Genomic DNA, 16,247 nt, shown 5'->3' on the forward strand with positions numbered 1-16,247 from the left:
CAAGAACAAGGGCAAGAAAGATGACTCAAGTAACGAAGATGAAGATGAGAAGAAGAAGAACAAGCCATACAAGAAGAGAGATGACAAGAAGAGAGACTTCCACAAGAAGAAGAAGAGTGGAAAGGCCTACATTATCGGTGATTGGCTCATGGACATTGATTCATCTAGCGGATCATCCGATGATGATAGTGACAATGAGAAAGTGGCCATCATTGCTATTGATCTTTCATCTTCACCGCCACCATCGCCATCATCCTCTACACACCTATGCCTTATGGCTAAGGGTGAATGCAAGGTAACTAACCGTGATGATAGTAGTGATGATGAGCAAGCTAGTGATGATGATAGCGATAGCGATGATGATGATTCACCTTCATATGATGATCTTGTCAAAATACTAAGAAAATACACTAAGATCATTAGAAAGAGTAGAGCTAAAAATAAAAAGCTTGATGCTAAAAATGATTCACTCTTAGCAAAATGCGATACTTTGGAAAAGGCTAATGTTGAGCTTAAAGAAACAAATGATGCTATATCATCCAAACTCAAGGAGCTCAAATCTTCTAAGAAAGAGCTTAAAGATAAACATGATAAACTTGAGTGGGTGCACAATGAGCTCATCACTAGCCACAACAAGCTAAAAGATGAATATACAACTCTAAAGATCAAATATGATACTCTTGTTATTGCTCAAGAATTTTTACCAAATGAGCCACATGATGCTACTAACCATGTTGTTAAGATTGATATAGCTACATCATGTGATGATTTAATTGATGAGAGCATTGAGCAAGGATCTAGTGGCAAAGGCAAGAAAGTGGTTGAGTGCAATGACTATGATGAATATGTCAAGCTCAAGAGTGCAAATGAAAAGCTCATGAAAGATCTTGAAGAGATAAAAAGCCACAACACCATTGGGCTAGAAACTCTTGATCATGATGAAGAGTTGATCCTTGAGAATGAGAAGCTCAAAGAAGAGAACAAGAAGCTCAAGGAAGAGAAGAACAATGATGATCTCAAGGAAGAGAACAAGAAGCTCAAGATGGAGAAAGAGCACCTCAAGATGGGATTGAGCAAGTTTGCAAGAGGCAAGCATCTCCAAAGTGAGCTACTCATGAACACCGTCATGAAGATGGATAGAAATAGCATTGGATATGTGGCAAGTGTAGAGAAGAAGAAGGCTCAAGTTCAACAACAACAATCAAAGCCAAAGCCAAAGCCAAAGAGATATTTTGAGTGTGGACAAGAAGGCCACTTTGCTCATAAGTGCTAAACTCCACCGCCACAACCCTTGCCCAAGCATGCTAGACCCTTTGCCTTCAATGCTCATTACATGCTTAGAAAGGATTCTAACGGAAAGATGAAAGTCATGTTCTTAGGACCCCCTAACAAGAATATGCCTAAGAAAATTTGGGTGGCTAAGTCACTTGTTGAGAAAGTGAAGGGCCCTCAACAAGTTTGGGTTCCTAAAGCTTGAATCTCTTGTGTGTAGGTGAATTACAAGACCGGTGGAAGTCAATAGATTATTGATAGTGGTTGCACTCAACATATGACCAGTGATCCTCGTATATTTATCTCACTAGATGAAGAGGTAGATGGACAAGAGAAAATAACATTTGGAGATAACTCAAAGGGCAAGATTAAAGGATTAGGCAAAGTGGCAATATCAAATAATCATTCCATCTCTAATGTGCTATATGTTGCTTCATTGAGCTTCAACTTGCTATCCGTTGGACAATTGTGTGATCTTGGCTTCCAATGCTTGTTCACCGAGAAGGAGGTTGTTGTATCCAAAGTAGATGATAATCAAGTGATATTCAATGGATTTAGATACAACAACTTATATCTAGTGGACTTCACCTCCGAAGATGCAAACTTGAAGACTTGCCTATTCACCAAAACAACACTTGGGTGGCTATAGCATAGAAGACTTGCTCATGTTGGGGTGAGCTCACTCAAGAATAAGGGTGTGGAAGTCTCTAAGAGGGAGGATTCCTCTATTGTCTTTATGGGTCACCTCAAGAACAAGCTTTACCTAGTTGATTTTAGCAAAAGTAAAACTAAGCTTGAGACCTATTTAGTGGCAAAATCTAGCATGGGTTGGCTATGGCATCGCTGACTAGCTCATGTTGGGATGAGGAACTTGGCCAAACTTCTATAAGACAACCACATCCTTGGACTAACCAATATTCAATTTAAGAAAGACAGGATTTGTAATGCTTGCCAAGCCGGAAAGCAAGTAGGTGTACCTCACCCACCAAAGAGCATCATGACCACCACACAACCATTGGAGTTGATTCACATGGATCTCTTTGGACCGGTCGCCTACCTAAGCATCAGGGGTAACAAATATGGTCTAGTTATTGTTGATGATTATTCCTGTTTCACTTGGGTGTTCTTTGTTTATGATAAGTCACAGGTGCAAGAGAAAGTCAAGATATTTGTGAAAAGGGCACAAAGGGAGTTTGGTCTTTCTATCAAGAAGATAAGAAGTGACAATGGGACCGAATTCAAGAACACTCTAGTTGAAGAGTTTCATGATGATGAGGGCATCAAGCATGAGTTTTCAACTCCTTACACCCCTCAACAAAATGGTGTAGTAGAGAGGAAAAACCATACACTTCTTGATATGGCAAGGACAATGCTAGATGAGTACAAGACGTTAGACCTTTTTTGGAGTGACGCCGTCAACACCGCTTGCCATGCCATCAACCACCTCTACTTACACAAGAAACTCAAGAAGACTTCATATGAGCTTCTAACCGGTAACAAACCAAAGGTGTCATACTTTAGAGTGTTTGGGTGCAAGTGCTTTATACTTAACAAAAGACCCAAAACCTCTAAATTCACACCTAAAGTTGATGAAGGCATTCTTCTTGGTTATGGATCAAATGAGCATGCCTATCGTATCTTAAACAAAACTATGGATAGAGTTGAAGTCACGATAGATGTGACATTTGATGAATCTAATGGCTCTCAAGTGGAGCAAGTTGATTCAAGTGTTGTAGGAAAAGAGGATCCACCATGTGAAGCAATCAAGCAAATGGCTATAGGCGACATTAGGCCACAAGAAGATCGAGCCACTGATGATGAGGATCCACAGGATGTTGCTGCATAAATTTCCGTTGACGTACTCCATCGACAATGATAGCACTCACCTGCTAAAAATCAGTAGGGCGGCAGTGCCGCTCCTGAGGGTGGCAGTGCCGCTCCTGAGGGCGGCAGTGCCGCCCCATCCACCTCAGCAGCAGCTCCTTCAACTCCTACTCCACCACTTCAAGGGCTCAACCTAGAGCCTATCCTTGAACAAGAAGAGGCTGAGGGTCTAGAAGAAGAACAAGGAGGTGTTGAGCATCCAAGGCTACGTCACACTATACAACAGGATCACCCTGTTGACAACATCCTTGGGAGCATTTGAAAGGGGGTAACAACTCATTCACATTTAGCAAATTTTTGTTAATATTACTCGTTTGTTTCCTCTTTAGAACCTCTCAAGGTAGAACAAGCACTTGGAGATCCAGATTGGGTCATGGCCATGCAAGAAGAGCTCAACAACTTCGAGAGAAATCAAGTGTGGAACTTGGTGGAAAGGCCCAATACCAATGTCATTGGTACCAAGTGAGTCTTCCGCAACAAGCAAGATAAAAATGGTGTGGTGACAAGGAACAAGGCATGATTGGTGGCCCAAGGCTTCACTCAAGTAGAGGGCTTGGACTTTGAAGAAACATATGCACCGATGGTAAGACTTGAAGCAATCCAAATGCTTCTAGCCTTTGCTGCCCATCATGACTTCAAGCTATACCAAATGGATGTCAAGAGTGCATTCCTCAATGGCCCAATACAAGAGTTGGTATATGTGGAGCAGCCACCAGGGTTTGAAGATCCCAAGTTCCCCAACCATGTCTATAAACTCCAAAAGGCGCTCTATGGGCTTAAGCAAGCACCAAGAGCATGGTATGAATGCCTTAAGAAATTCTTGCTCAAACAAGGCTTTGAAATAGGCAAAGCTGATCCTACACTCTTTACTCACAAAGTTGAAAATGATATATTTGTGTGCCAAATATATGTCGATGACATAATATTTGGTAGTACTAACTATGTGTATTGTGATGAGTTTAGTAGGATCATGACTAAGAGATTTGAGATGTCCATGATGGGTGAGCTAAAGTTCTTCCTTGAATTTCAAATCAAGCAAATGAAGGAAGGGACATTCATTAGCCAAACCAAGTACACCCATGATATGCTTAAAAAATTTGACATGGTGAATGCCAAGCCTATCAAAACTCCCATGTCAACCAATGGACATCTTGATCTAAATGAAGAAGGGAAAGTCATGGACATCAAGGTATATCGCTCCATGATCGGCTCTCTACTTTACTTATGTGCATCTAGGCCGGACATAATGCTTAGTGTGCATGTGTGCTAGATTTCAAGCTAACCCAAAAGAGTGTCATTTAATGACTGTTAAAAGAATCTTGAGATATTTAGTACACACTCCTAACCTTGGCTTGTGGTATCCCAAGGGCTCCAAGTTAAATCTACTTGGCTATTCGGATTTCGATTATGCCGGTTGCAAGGTAGATAGAAAAAGCACTTCGGGGATATGTCAATTCCTTGGGCGGTCCCTAGTGTCTTGGAGTTCAAAGAAGCAAAATTGTGTAGCCCTTTCCACCGCCGAGGCCGAGTATGTTGCATCCGGTGCATGTTGTGCTCAACTACTTTGGATGAGGCAAACCCTTCGTGATTTTGGATGTCAATTCACCAAAATCATACTCTTGTGTGACAATGAAAGTGCCATTAAGCTTGCAAACAATTCCGTAAGCCACTCAAGAACTAAACATATAGACATCCGACATCACTTCTTAAGAGACCACGAAATCAAAGGAGATATCGAAATTCATCATGTGAACACCGAAAAACAACTAGCCGATATCTTCACTAAGCCTCTCGATGAGTCAAGGTTTTGTGCTTTGCGTAGTGAGCTAAATATACTTGATTCTCGTAACATGGTTTAAAATATGGCACACCTCTGTTTGACAACCTAGCGACATAGGAAAATAATTTAAAAGGATACTATATTGTGTTTCAAAACTATTTCAAAAGGCCAACTAAGTGTCATGACCATTGTCTGTATTGTTGATTGCTTACTGATCATGATATTTAGATAATATATATATCCATATCTAAGGTAAAGAAGGTCATAGAGTTTTAGCGTAATCTCTACAAAATTGGCAGGGCGGCAGTGCCGCCCTCTGAAAACTGGGCCATTTTTTGCCAATTTTGGCTAGGTTGCGGGGTCCGTTTTCTTCTATCTATTTCTTTCTCTAGCCCCCGACTCAACTCTTCCCTTCTCTCCTAGCCGACACCGACGCTCGTGCTCCTCTCTTCTTCTCTCTTAAGCATGTGTCGCTGCCGTTCCTTGCAGCCTGCCACCCCTACAGCCGGCTGAGTCTCCTCATCGCTAGTCCCTACAGGAAGCTCCTGGCCGAGCCCTTTCTCCTCTTCTCCCTCCACTCCAACGTTTTGGAAGCAAGGTGAAACCCTAACCCTATTCGATCTATGCAATGTGAAGCTTTTAGTCATGGATTTCTGTTTCTAGGGGGAGTATGAAGGGTTTAGAAAGGTTTTTGATGGTTGAATCGGATTGATTTTGAATTTCACCGGTTGGATGATTTTGGGGAGAGCAGCAATGCCGCCCATGGGACCATTAATGGGATCTCTAGCAGATTCTAACTGCTATACTCAATCTCATAAAATCAATGAAGTTCAGAATGGATTGGATTCATTTATCAAAATTATTTCTAAAGTTTTTCATATTCAATCTTTCAAATCCATGGCTAGGGTTTCATATATTTTTTGTTTAGACTGTGATTATGAAATTGTGATGATGGATAGACATTGTTGGAAGTAGGATTTAGCCAGAACGAGAAAGGTGAAAATGAACTAGTGAAGCAACTGAGGGCGGCAGTGCCGGCCTTAGGGGGCAGCAGTGCCACCCTACCATGCTGATTCCAAATCCAACAAAGCTTCCTGTGTTATTTTCAAAATTCTTTTTCTTGTTAAAACTTGCTTGTAGCTGTCTCTAACTCATCATCTTTTACAGTTTCTTATCAAGTCTCATTTAATTGCATAGATGGACCGAGGAAAAAGAAAGGTGATGACAACTAAGCAAAAGGTCAAGAGAGGCAGGGGACAGGCAACCTATATTCCCAGTGACATAAATCTTGATGAAGACCTTGCTGAAGAAGAAAGAATTCAAAGGATGGGAATGACCATTCGTGTGTGGCCTGATTCTCCTCTGCACATTTTAGAGTTTGATAGTAGCTACATGAGAGATAACACTAATGTGTTCAACCTCAATCCTCCCCAAAATAGTTACAATCATAAGGTCATTGATTATTCTATGAGTTGGAAGAAGACTGGTGAAGCTAGAGAGATTGATCCTTACTCCTCTAACAAATCCAATGGTATTGATTATAGATTTTGGAATGATTTCCAATCTAATTTTTATGCCACAGCCATCCTATCCAAGTCAAAGGGTAAGATCAGCAAGATGCAGTACGTTGATTTTGGTGACTTGGAGAGCAGAGATGATCATCAGTTTGCTACAGCCATCAAAACATGTGACCGCTTTGAGATGATAGATATCATGAGTTTCAGATATGATTGGAACAGAGAGATTCTTGCATAGTTCCATACCACTTACTATTGGAATAGGGAAGTGGATGAGCTTCATTGGATGACTGATGGACAACAATATCGCATTGATTTTGTCACCTTCTATCGTATTCTTGGTTTTGGACACATCCACAGGGGATATGAGAGGATTCATAATGAGCATCGTCTTGAGCCAATGGAAGTAAGCTTCATGTGGGAGGATCAAAATCTTGCAGTTCCTGATTGGTCAAGGACCAAGCTCAAGAGCTTCTATTACATCATGAACAATCTTTTTAGGATCACTCTTAACCCTAAAGACAATGCAACATATTTGAATGGCTATATCACTAATGTGTTGTCTAGGTTTCCTAGCTGTGAAAAGTTTAATGTTTCAAGATTTATTTGGGTTGAGCTAGCATATGCCTTGGATGATGGGAGGAGATCTTTGCCCTATGCTCCTTACCTCATGTTTATAATTGAGTGACTGGCATGTGGTTCCCTAAGGATTGTGAGCACACTGTTTACAAGATCAAAAAGACCCATGGTGGCTTAGGGGGACTTGGCTCAGCTACTCAGCACACTGGTTCTGGAGGATTTGGAGATAGTGAGGTAGCAGGCTTTCACTCTTCTGGAGCTGCACATAGAGATATTCCTGAGCCATCCAGGGCTAGGGAACAAAAGAAGAAGACAAAGTGGGGGAAGATGAGTGCATGGATGAAGGCAATCTTTGCTCATTGTGCATATGCTTCACAGACTGTTTATGAGGATAGAATGGAAAATAGGGAAGCTGTGAGGCATGCTAGGGAGATGGTAGGGCTACCACCACTTCCACCAGTGCAGTCACCACCTCAGTTTTCTAACTTGCCTCGCCTTTCTTCTTCTAATGAGGAGCAGGATCAGCCACATGAGCATCATGATGAACAGCCAGATGATCAGCAGTATGGGAACTCCTATGAGCCATTCAGTCAGTACTACGGGTATCCACAGGGGCAGCATTTTGAGGAGCCCCCAAGGCAGCAGGACCTTGGTGCAGAGATTCACCCTATAGAGGCCGATCCACAGGTTCAGGCAGCTTTGTTTCGCACATATTCTAGGAGACCGCGTCCTTCGATGGATCAGCCAGGGCCTTCTACTTCAGCTGGGACAGCACCTCCGCGATGATCAGCATGCTTCACTTCACACACCCACATCGTCAGACGTGCCCGTGTGGACTCCGACAGTGACGAGTGACTTTTCTTCTTTTTCTTCTCTTTTTGGTACTTGATGCCAAAGGGGGAGAAAATTAGAGGGGTCAACAGATTTTCGATGCCATGAGTTATCTGCAGCTGCGCCTTATGTCCAGATCCGTTGAGAGTAGTTGTTAAGTTGTGAGTTTGAGAGTCACTCAAAACTCCATTTTATGAAATATGCTACTTTGTGACTTTATTTGCTTCGGATATGTACATGTATTCATGGTTACTGTTTTAGATTGTCGTATTCTAAGTTTAGATTGTTTTATATTCATATGATCTGCTGTAGGAATCTGATTGCTACCTGATTGATATAGTCAGGTCGGTAGTGCCATCCTCTATGGCCGGTAGTGCCACCCTATGCTGTATCAGCCAGAGTCTTGTGTGCTTGAACTGATATGACCTATCATATGCATCACTCTTATTCTTATGACACTTTGTTCAGCACCCCACAACAGGCATGGATGTAGGGAGAGGTTCCCATCACACCTAAAATGTGAATCGTGGCCTTTCATGCCAAATTGAGAATTCAAATCTCTATTCACATATTTAGGGGGAGGCTCCTACACCCATGGTTCGAAAATCTCATTTTAGATTTTATATCTTTTATAAGCTCTAATTAGGTTATCATCAATCACCAAAAAGGGGAGATTGTAAGTGCAATCAAGCCCTATTGTGGGTTTTGGCATTGATGGCCACCAAATTAGAGGACTAATGAGACTTATCGAGATGACAAGCAGGGAATCGAAAAATGAGGATGATGTACAAGTTGCAGGTGTTCTAATTACAAAAGGTGGCCAGACCTAGCTCAAAGGAGGTTTAAATTCTTTTATGTTTTGAAATTAAGTTTAGTGAAAGCCGTACTATTAAGAGGGATTTTAGGACAGTTGGTCAACTGTTGAACCAGATGCTCAAATTCACAGATTTACATCCTCTCACCTAGTCAAAACAGTCAGCTAAATTTCATATCATATTACCTGTTTTGGCTAGGGCAGCAGTGCCGCCCTATTAAGAGTGGCAATGCCACCCTTAACTGACTGTTGGGCTCAAGGGGTATTTATACCCTTCAGGCCCGGCCCACAACGGTCATCTTCTTCACTCAGTCATTCTGCTCGAAACAAGACAGAACCAAAGCTCACTTCTCTCCTCCATTGTTGCTCCACCATCCCTCAAGCAAATCCTTGATTCCAACCATCAAAAACTTGAGAGAAAAAGGCAGCAAAACTCGATTGGAGAGCAGATCCACTGATTCCCAGAGTCTAAGAGCATTTGGTTCATGTTTGGCCGGCGGTTCTAGGGTTTCTTACTCTTGGAGCTTGCTCTAGCCGGCTAGGCGTCGCCCTTGTGCTTGCTAACTCGTGTGGCATCCTTGGGAGGTTTGTAACCTCATTCAAAAGCTAAGAAATCACCTCTCACCTCAAGAGTTTGCTCTCTTGATTTAAGAATGAGGGTAAGGCAAGCCTTTGTGGCAAGCCCAAGCCTTTTGTGGCTCCCTCAACAATGTGGACTTAGGCAAACCTTTGTGGTGAGCTGAACCCTGGGATAAATCTTGTGTCTCACGTGCTTTATCTTGTTTACTTGCTGGTTTAGCTCATTGCTAGCTGTTATTAGGGTTTGGTTGCTCGATCCATGCTTGTGTGGAGTTTCTGTGGTATTCAGTCTTCGAACTGGACCTTGTTTGTCTATTGCAGGATTAAGCATCTAGTGGTGTCAGGTTCATCTCTGTAAAATCTCAGTTGTGTTAGATTTATTTTCATAGAGCGGCAGTGCCGTCCTGAAAGGCCGGCAGTGCCGCCCTATGTTCTAATAGAGTATTGAGTTGAATTTTTACAGGCCTATTCACCCCCCTCTAGGCCTTCTTTATCTTCCTGTAGATCCTACACAACAGTACAACACAAATGTCTTCAACCCTTCCCCTCAACAAAAATGCCTTCAACCCTGAACGCCACCATAATATGCACTGGAAGGGACTTACAGCGCCCGGACGTCCGGAATAGATGACCGCATCTGGACGCCCCGCACATGCTGCTACCCCAGCCCGCTCACCCGCACATGCCGCTGCGCTGTATCGTTGTTGCGTGTGCATGTCCGTCCCCCGTCTACCTCGTCCCACCTCGCACGTGAAACCCGCTCCTGTCCGCCTCTCCCTACCCCACACCCGCACCCTAGTTGTGCTCGTCACTCCTTCCCCCTGACCCCCTCCTCTCTCCGCGCGGGCGGGACCCGAGAGCCCGGATGAGGACGAGCACGCCCCATCCATAGGACCCCATGTGCGTCGTGCGCCCCATCTACCGGCCCTCGGCTCGCCGTGTACCTTCTTGCAGTATCCGGGCCGTGCCTCCATGACTCTCTGAACATACCTCTGAAACACGAAACACTTGCAACATGAAAACACTTAAATGCAACATAAATTTGAAGGAGATGAAATATTTGGAACATACACTTGCAACATATGTGTGAAACATATGCAACATCCAGATAAAACACTTACAATATGAAATACTTACTGCAACATAAAAATAAAACAGCTGAAACATTTGGAACATACTCTTACAACATGTGTGAAACATATGCAACATCCAAATCAAAATGCTTACAACATGCCTCTAAAATACTTGCAGCATATGCAATATCCCGATCTACTTTTGCAGCATCTATATGAAATATTTGCAACATACCTCTGAAACACTTGAAACATACGTTTGCAACGTGCGATTTCAGCGCAACATCTTGCTGCTTGGGAATGGAGGCACGTCGACACATGGAGTTCATCAGTGTAGAGCTCACCAGTGGCGCGGAGCTCGCTGCTCCGGTGGAGAAGGCTGCAGCGGGTCAGTGCGCTGGAGAAGCCTGCGGTGGAGAGGGAGGAAGACGGGCTGCATGCCATGCTCTGGCGCGGAGGAGATGCCGACCGGCGGAGCGAAGGCACGATGGAGAGGGAGGCATGGTGGAGAGCGCCGTCGCCGAGGCGGCGTGGCGGAGCGCAGTCACAGAGAGCTGTCACGGCACTGTGTAGAGGTAAGTTTTTTTTAGAACGATTGGACAAGCAGATAAGATGTTGTTGGGCTGCGTTGCAGCCCACCATCGGCACCGTTCGGGCGGACGGACGTCCTATACCTAGCATTACCGATACCGGAATGTCTCGAGTCTTTAAACAAAAAAAAAAAAGACATCAGGATACAAGAAAATTTGGACTTTGACTCATACACCAAATTAGATAATGGCCAATCCAATAACTGAGCCAATACATTACAAGGTGAAACAAACATGACCAAACGGTGCTGCCGATATACAGGTAGGCAAAACTTCTGTGCTCATTCATCCTAAAATGCTGTACATGTATGTCATATATGTAGTGATGGAACCAATCACATGACACACACAAGATCATTACACAACCCAAGCCTTGTCGAAAATGGAAACAAGAGAGAAGTGGGGGCAGGGGGGTCTCGAACATTCGTGTCAGTAAACTACAGCTCTGGACATCATCAGCTTCCAGAGGTGTTACCAGTCCTTCCAGGAGATCCACCATGCTTGGATTCAGTCGCCACACCCTTTGCTTAAGGAGGACAAAAAATTAGAGTTGCCTGGAACTGTATATAAAAGAAAATGTATCACTTCTGTGCGCAAAAATGGATACAGAAAAAAAGAACAACAAGGACACTGTTATTACTTGAAGGTGGCAAGGGGAGATCCTGCGGTAGTGAAGTACGAAGCAAGATCTACATGCAGGTCATCATACATGCTCAGGAATGGATGGTCCTGCGTCGAAGACAACAGGAAGGGAAGGGTAAGATAAGTGGTTTAGTCTTGCAGACCATTCCTGAAATGACATGAAGATGTGAAGCTGTTTTTTTTTGGCTTACCAATAAGGCTTGTGCTGATGACCTATCATTAGCATCCTTCTGGAGACTGAAAATCACAATGAAAACATATGCATCAGATAGTAACCTTCTCTGGACAGATTACATAGCTGGACAAATCTGCAGATAGAGTATACCAAGACAGAAACATATGATCCAAACTTTTTTGGTATTACCTTCTATATGCTTTTCGGTGCATATGTAATATACAAAGCAGGCATTTTGACTTGAGCAATAAAACCATGAACAAGAAATGCAAGCACCCCTATGATGGCATTTTAAAATAGGAGTAGATCAAAATTGCCAATGCCAAAATAATTGCTAACATGTCGAGTAGCTTAACCACAGGTAAGGGTGTCTATAGGCCAGCCAGAACTCCTGCCAGTTGTTTAAAAAAAAGGGCGTCTATAGGCAGCATTGGTATAGAGCAGTAAGATTACCATGCAGAAATGAACGCACAGAATTCTGGCGAAAACTGATCCGATGGTGCAGATGGTGGTGGTTGATCAACAACAGCTGCGAGAAGTTCATAAAAGCTTTCACAAGGAGGAAATGGAAAGTTGCCGGTTGCACATTCCAGTATCACTAGTCCCAAACTCCAGATATCACTCAAAGAACCATGTTTCTTTCCATCGATTCTTTCTGGCTATCAAGAACAGAAAAAATTGCTTTGGGCCATCAGAGCTAATAAAATACAATTTATTTCACTTCAAACTGGAAGACACATCTGTGAGCTGTAAATCTTGCACTAACCGCCATGTAGTTGCGTGTGCCAATAAATGTATCTCGTTGTCCAGAGGAGCTAGAAATAATGGCACTTACACCAAAGTCAGATATTTTTACTTCACCCCTATGATTTATCAATATATTTGATGGTTTCAGATCTCGGTGTATAATGCGCTTCTCGTTATGCAAGTATATCAGTCCTTTTAGTATCTGCACAAGAAAGGTGCAATTTCAATTATAAGGTTCATGTAATGATAGTGTAGCATTTTAATTTTAGCGGAAAGACTATTTGTAGCTTCTGCCACATGTCACTGGCCTGCTTACAGATAGCAGCAAGGTAGGCCTCTGGAATCGTTTTAACAGTCTTCAGGAAATCTGCAAGGGAGCCAACATCCATGTATTCCAAAACAATAGAAATGACGCCATTAAAATAGAAACACTGATAGAACACAACAACATATTGGCACTGCGTTGATAAGTTTATTTTCAACTCCTTGGCGATCTGTTTGCGTATTTTCTCATCAATATTTAGTTGAATAACCTGCAAACACAGTGGCAGAACGATCAAGGCAAAAACCATTTACAACAGTTAGGAAGATTACACAAAGTAGATACAATACAGAGATCATACTAAGACTCTTAACTGTAAAGAACCATAAATAAGCAGCATCAAAGAATGATTGCATCAGAAATACCTTCAGAGCAAAAAACTGGCCAGTAAATTTGTGGCGGACCAATTGCACATTTCCGCTGCTACCTTTCCCAATCACTTTTATAACATCTAGATCATCTAAGCTCAGGTGACTATCCAGTGGCTCTATAGGAGGAGCCTGAAGAACATTTTGAACATGTCAGGAAAAAAATGTGGGAATAGTGTCAGAAATTTTTATAACAGATAAATAGAGAGTAAAACACCAACAATGGTATGAGAACATTTTCCCATTATAAGCAAGTGAATAGTCCCATTCAGAACAATTTCAGCTAACAGATACATATATAATTCCAGTAGGCCATAGCTCGTACAGATATTTATTGCTAGTGCCTTATTTGTGTCTCACTCATCAAATCGGAAAAGTTGTCAAGAAACCACAAAGCTACATATCGTTTTCCATAAACTAGTATCTTAATTAGAGTACCAATGGATGGCGGCCCAGTCATCAAATTGAAAAAGTCGTAAAAATGCCACAAGGCTACATATCGTTTTCCCCAAATCAGTATCTTGATTAGATAATTAGGGGACGGAAACGACAGCATATGCAGACATGCTGTTACGAAGCTTTTGTGAAGTGAAAAAAGCTAGTAGTGCAGAAACTTTGCCAAAAATATCTCCATGCTTGCCAGCTGCTTTATATTACCGTGAAGAAATATGGAAAAAAAAATGCGACGTAATTATCACTAAGCAACGTCCAGATTCCCGGAGACAGGGTGTACGCGTACCAATTCCACGAACAAACAGAGCTTATTAAAATGTGAATTCAGAACACCTATCTCTACCTGACCTGACGAAACAATCATTCATATCTCAGCGCTCTCAAGAGAAACCAATACAAGAGCCAATTTTAGCTATCCCGATCCTACGATTTCCAGACGTATGACGCCAAGACGCGATTTTTAGTCCTGGGTGCGGGGCGGCTTTACCTCGTCTCCCTCACTCTGCGAGACGATGCGGAGGCCGTCCTTGTTGACGCGCAGATCCCCGTCCTTGAACGTCCCGCTGTGCGTCCTGCCCGGAACCCAAAGGTTGATGAGCCCCAATAACCAAGGCCAGGCGATTAATCAGCAGAACAAGAAAAGAGCCGAGAAAGAAAGCAAAGGGGAAGCTGAAAGCTGAAAGCCTACAAGAATTTGCCGATGGTTGTCTCGTGGGACGGCAGCGTGAGCTTGATTGGCTTCCGTGGCGTCGCCATCGGAAGTCCGGCGCCGGCGCCGGATTCCTCGCCGGAGCACGGAGCAGACGCGCGGGGGAAAGGAGGGGAGTGGACGGGCTGGTTGTGCAAAGCTGGTGGTCTCCTTCGGGAATCTGAAGTGGTTGGCACCTTCGGCCCAGCGCAGCACTGCAGCGCTTAACTGTCTCCAACGAACAACGAAGACGACCCTAAATAAAAGATTCGTTCGCTAGACAAATAGTTTAATATCTATTTTTTTAATCTTCTTTAACAATAAGATCTAAAAAAAAATAATTCTTTCTGCAAATAGATCTCCAGAAGAGAGAATACTCAAATTTAGGTTATGTCTTTTCTGACCAACAAAATAAGTCTTTTATTTAGGTACTTTGTTGAATGTTACATGTATTATACTAGAGACTCATTTTAAGGCCTCATTTGGCAGGGCTTCACTTCACTAGTGAAGTCATTTTTTTTTTTTTTGCTTTAGCTCCACGAACAGTTCCACCGGTGGAGCTGAAGCGGTTTTGGTAAACCGTTTGGCAAAATGGCTTCCCTGTGAGAGCATGTATTTAGGGGCCTGGAGGAGGAGCCGGGAGAAGCCATTTTTTTTTTTTGCTCCATCCCACCCCAAATCATTGTGAGAGCATGTTTTTAGGAGCTTCACAAGTAAAGCTATTTTATTTTACCCTGTTTAATAGAAAACGGCTCCAAACGGCTTCTAAAACCGGTGAAGAAGCCCTGCAAACGAGGACTAAGTTTAGGTTTCGCAACACTGTTGGAGACCGCCTTCCTCTCCTCTCCTTTTGAGGCTCTGCTTTTTCTGAACTTGTGCTTACTTTTCCTCCTCTCTCTCCGTTATTCTCAAATCTGAAAGCACGACATAATTGGTGTCCGGCACGTGTGCTATCGAGTCAATGCCATTGAAAACCATGCCCAAAAGGACTGAAATGAAATCTAGACAAGGTTTCGGTGAAAATTGATGAGCCAACGAGAAGGACAAGGATTGTACATTTGTACAGGGTGAACATTGACCTCTGATTGTGGGCCCGGAGCTCCTTCTCGACTCTCTGTAAGCCGTATTTTTGAAGAGCTTTAGCTTTGAGAAATACTACGAACTAAATGGGTCCCTAATAAGCCGAGCAACATTAAGAGATGGAGTTTTTGTCTCCTTCTCTGCTAATTAAAGATGGCAATGGGGACCCGCGACCCGATACCCGACGGGTATTTACTCTATTAGGGTCTAAATATGGACTAAACACACTACCCACGGGTACGTAAATGGACCAAACCCTTCACCCATCGGGTACGCGGGCATGGGTATGTTTCCAGCAATCCCCGTACCCGTTTACCCATGGGTGAAAAATACCCGGCCCAAAACTAAATAAGCCCACCAGCCCATGTAAAACCCTAGGTTCACCCACCGGTCCCGCCTGACGACTTGGCCGCTGGAGCCCTCGACCGCTCGAGGGAGGCTCGACGCCTGGCCTCCCACCGCCGAAAAAATAGGCGCGTGAGTAAAGCGCGTCGTTACTTCGTCTCGGCGCTGGCAGCCTGGCACCGCAATCACCACTCGCCAAAAAAAACGACGCCGCCGCCGAAAAAAAACTACGCCGCCCGCCCACCCCTCATGACCTCGTCTCGCGTATTCGTATCGCATCGAAGCATCAAGAACTCGCCACGCCATGCCGGCGACAGAGCAACTCGAGCAAGAACGGTGATATGCTATTATTTGTCTAATTTTATGTGCTCTACTTAGTGGTGGTTGCTGTTGAATTGTTGATTTTCATGTGCATGAATAAATTATTGGCGGGTATGGGTGACCCGCCGGGTATGATTTACCCGGCCGGGTATGGGTCTGGGAAAAATTCCCCACCCATGGCGGGTAT

At 43.4% G+C, this 16,247-nt stretch overlaps 1 protein-coding gene across 3 annotated transcripts; it reads right to left on the reverse strand.

Annotated features, from left to right (window-relative positions):
- Positions 1 to 10,666: 10,666 nt before the first annotated feature.
- Positions 10,667 to 14,562, reverse strand: LOC136527372 (mitogen-activated protein kinase kinase SIPKK-like). 3 transcript variants are annotated; one of them, XM_066520078.1, is made up of 9 exons: positions 14,315 to 14,562; positions 14,114 to 14,198; positions 13,171 to 13,305; positions 12,792 to 13,016; positions 12,503 to 12,685; positions 12,190 to 12,395; positions 11,753 to 11,798; positions 11,560 to 11,648; positions 10,667 to 11,440 (listed from the first exon to the last, which is right to left on the reverse strand). In XM_066520078.1, exons 1-9 carry the CDS (start codon positions 14,380 to 14,382, stop codon positions 11,059 to 11,061), a joined length of 1,419 nt encoding a protein of 472 aa, XP_066376175.1. In that variant the 5' UTR covers positions 14,383 to 14,562; the 3' UTR covers positions 10,667 to 11,058. The 3 variants fall into 3 exon arrangements, with proteins under 3 accessions (XP_066376175.1, XP_066376177.1, XP_066376178.1); XM_066520080.1 differs by having other exon boundaries at positions 11,183 to 11,445; positions 14,315 to 14,561; XM_066520081.1 differs by having other exon boundaries at positions 11,307 to 11,479; positions 14,315 to 14,560.
- Positions 14,563 to 16,247: the final 1,685 nt, after the last annotated feature.

The sequence above is a fragment of the Miscanthus floridulus genome, chromosome 19 (assembly GCF_019320115.1).
Source record: "Miscanthus floridulus cultivar M001 chromosome 19, ASM1932011v1, whole genome shotgun sequence".
Classification (NCBI taxonomy): domain Eukaryota; kingdom Viridiplantae; phylum Streptophyta; class Magnoliopsida; order Poales; family Poaceae; genus Miscanthus; species Miscanthus floridulus.

Excerpts from the sequence above, each read along its gene's own strand:
- LOC136527372 (XM_066520078.1), bottom strand. The coding sequence starts at position 14,382 with ATGGCGACGCCACGGAAGCCAATCAAGCTCACGCTGCCGTCCCACGAG. Across the intron at positions 13,306-14,113 it reads CGCAGAGTGAGGGAGACGAG|GCTCCTCCTATAGAGCCACT; the intron begins GTAAAGCCGCCC and ends AATGTTCTTCAG. Across the intron at positions 13,017-13,170 it reads GCCAGTTTTTTGCTCTGAAG|GTTATTCAACTAAATATTGA; the intron begins GTATTTCTGATG and ends CTGTGTTTGCAG.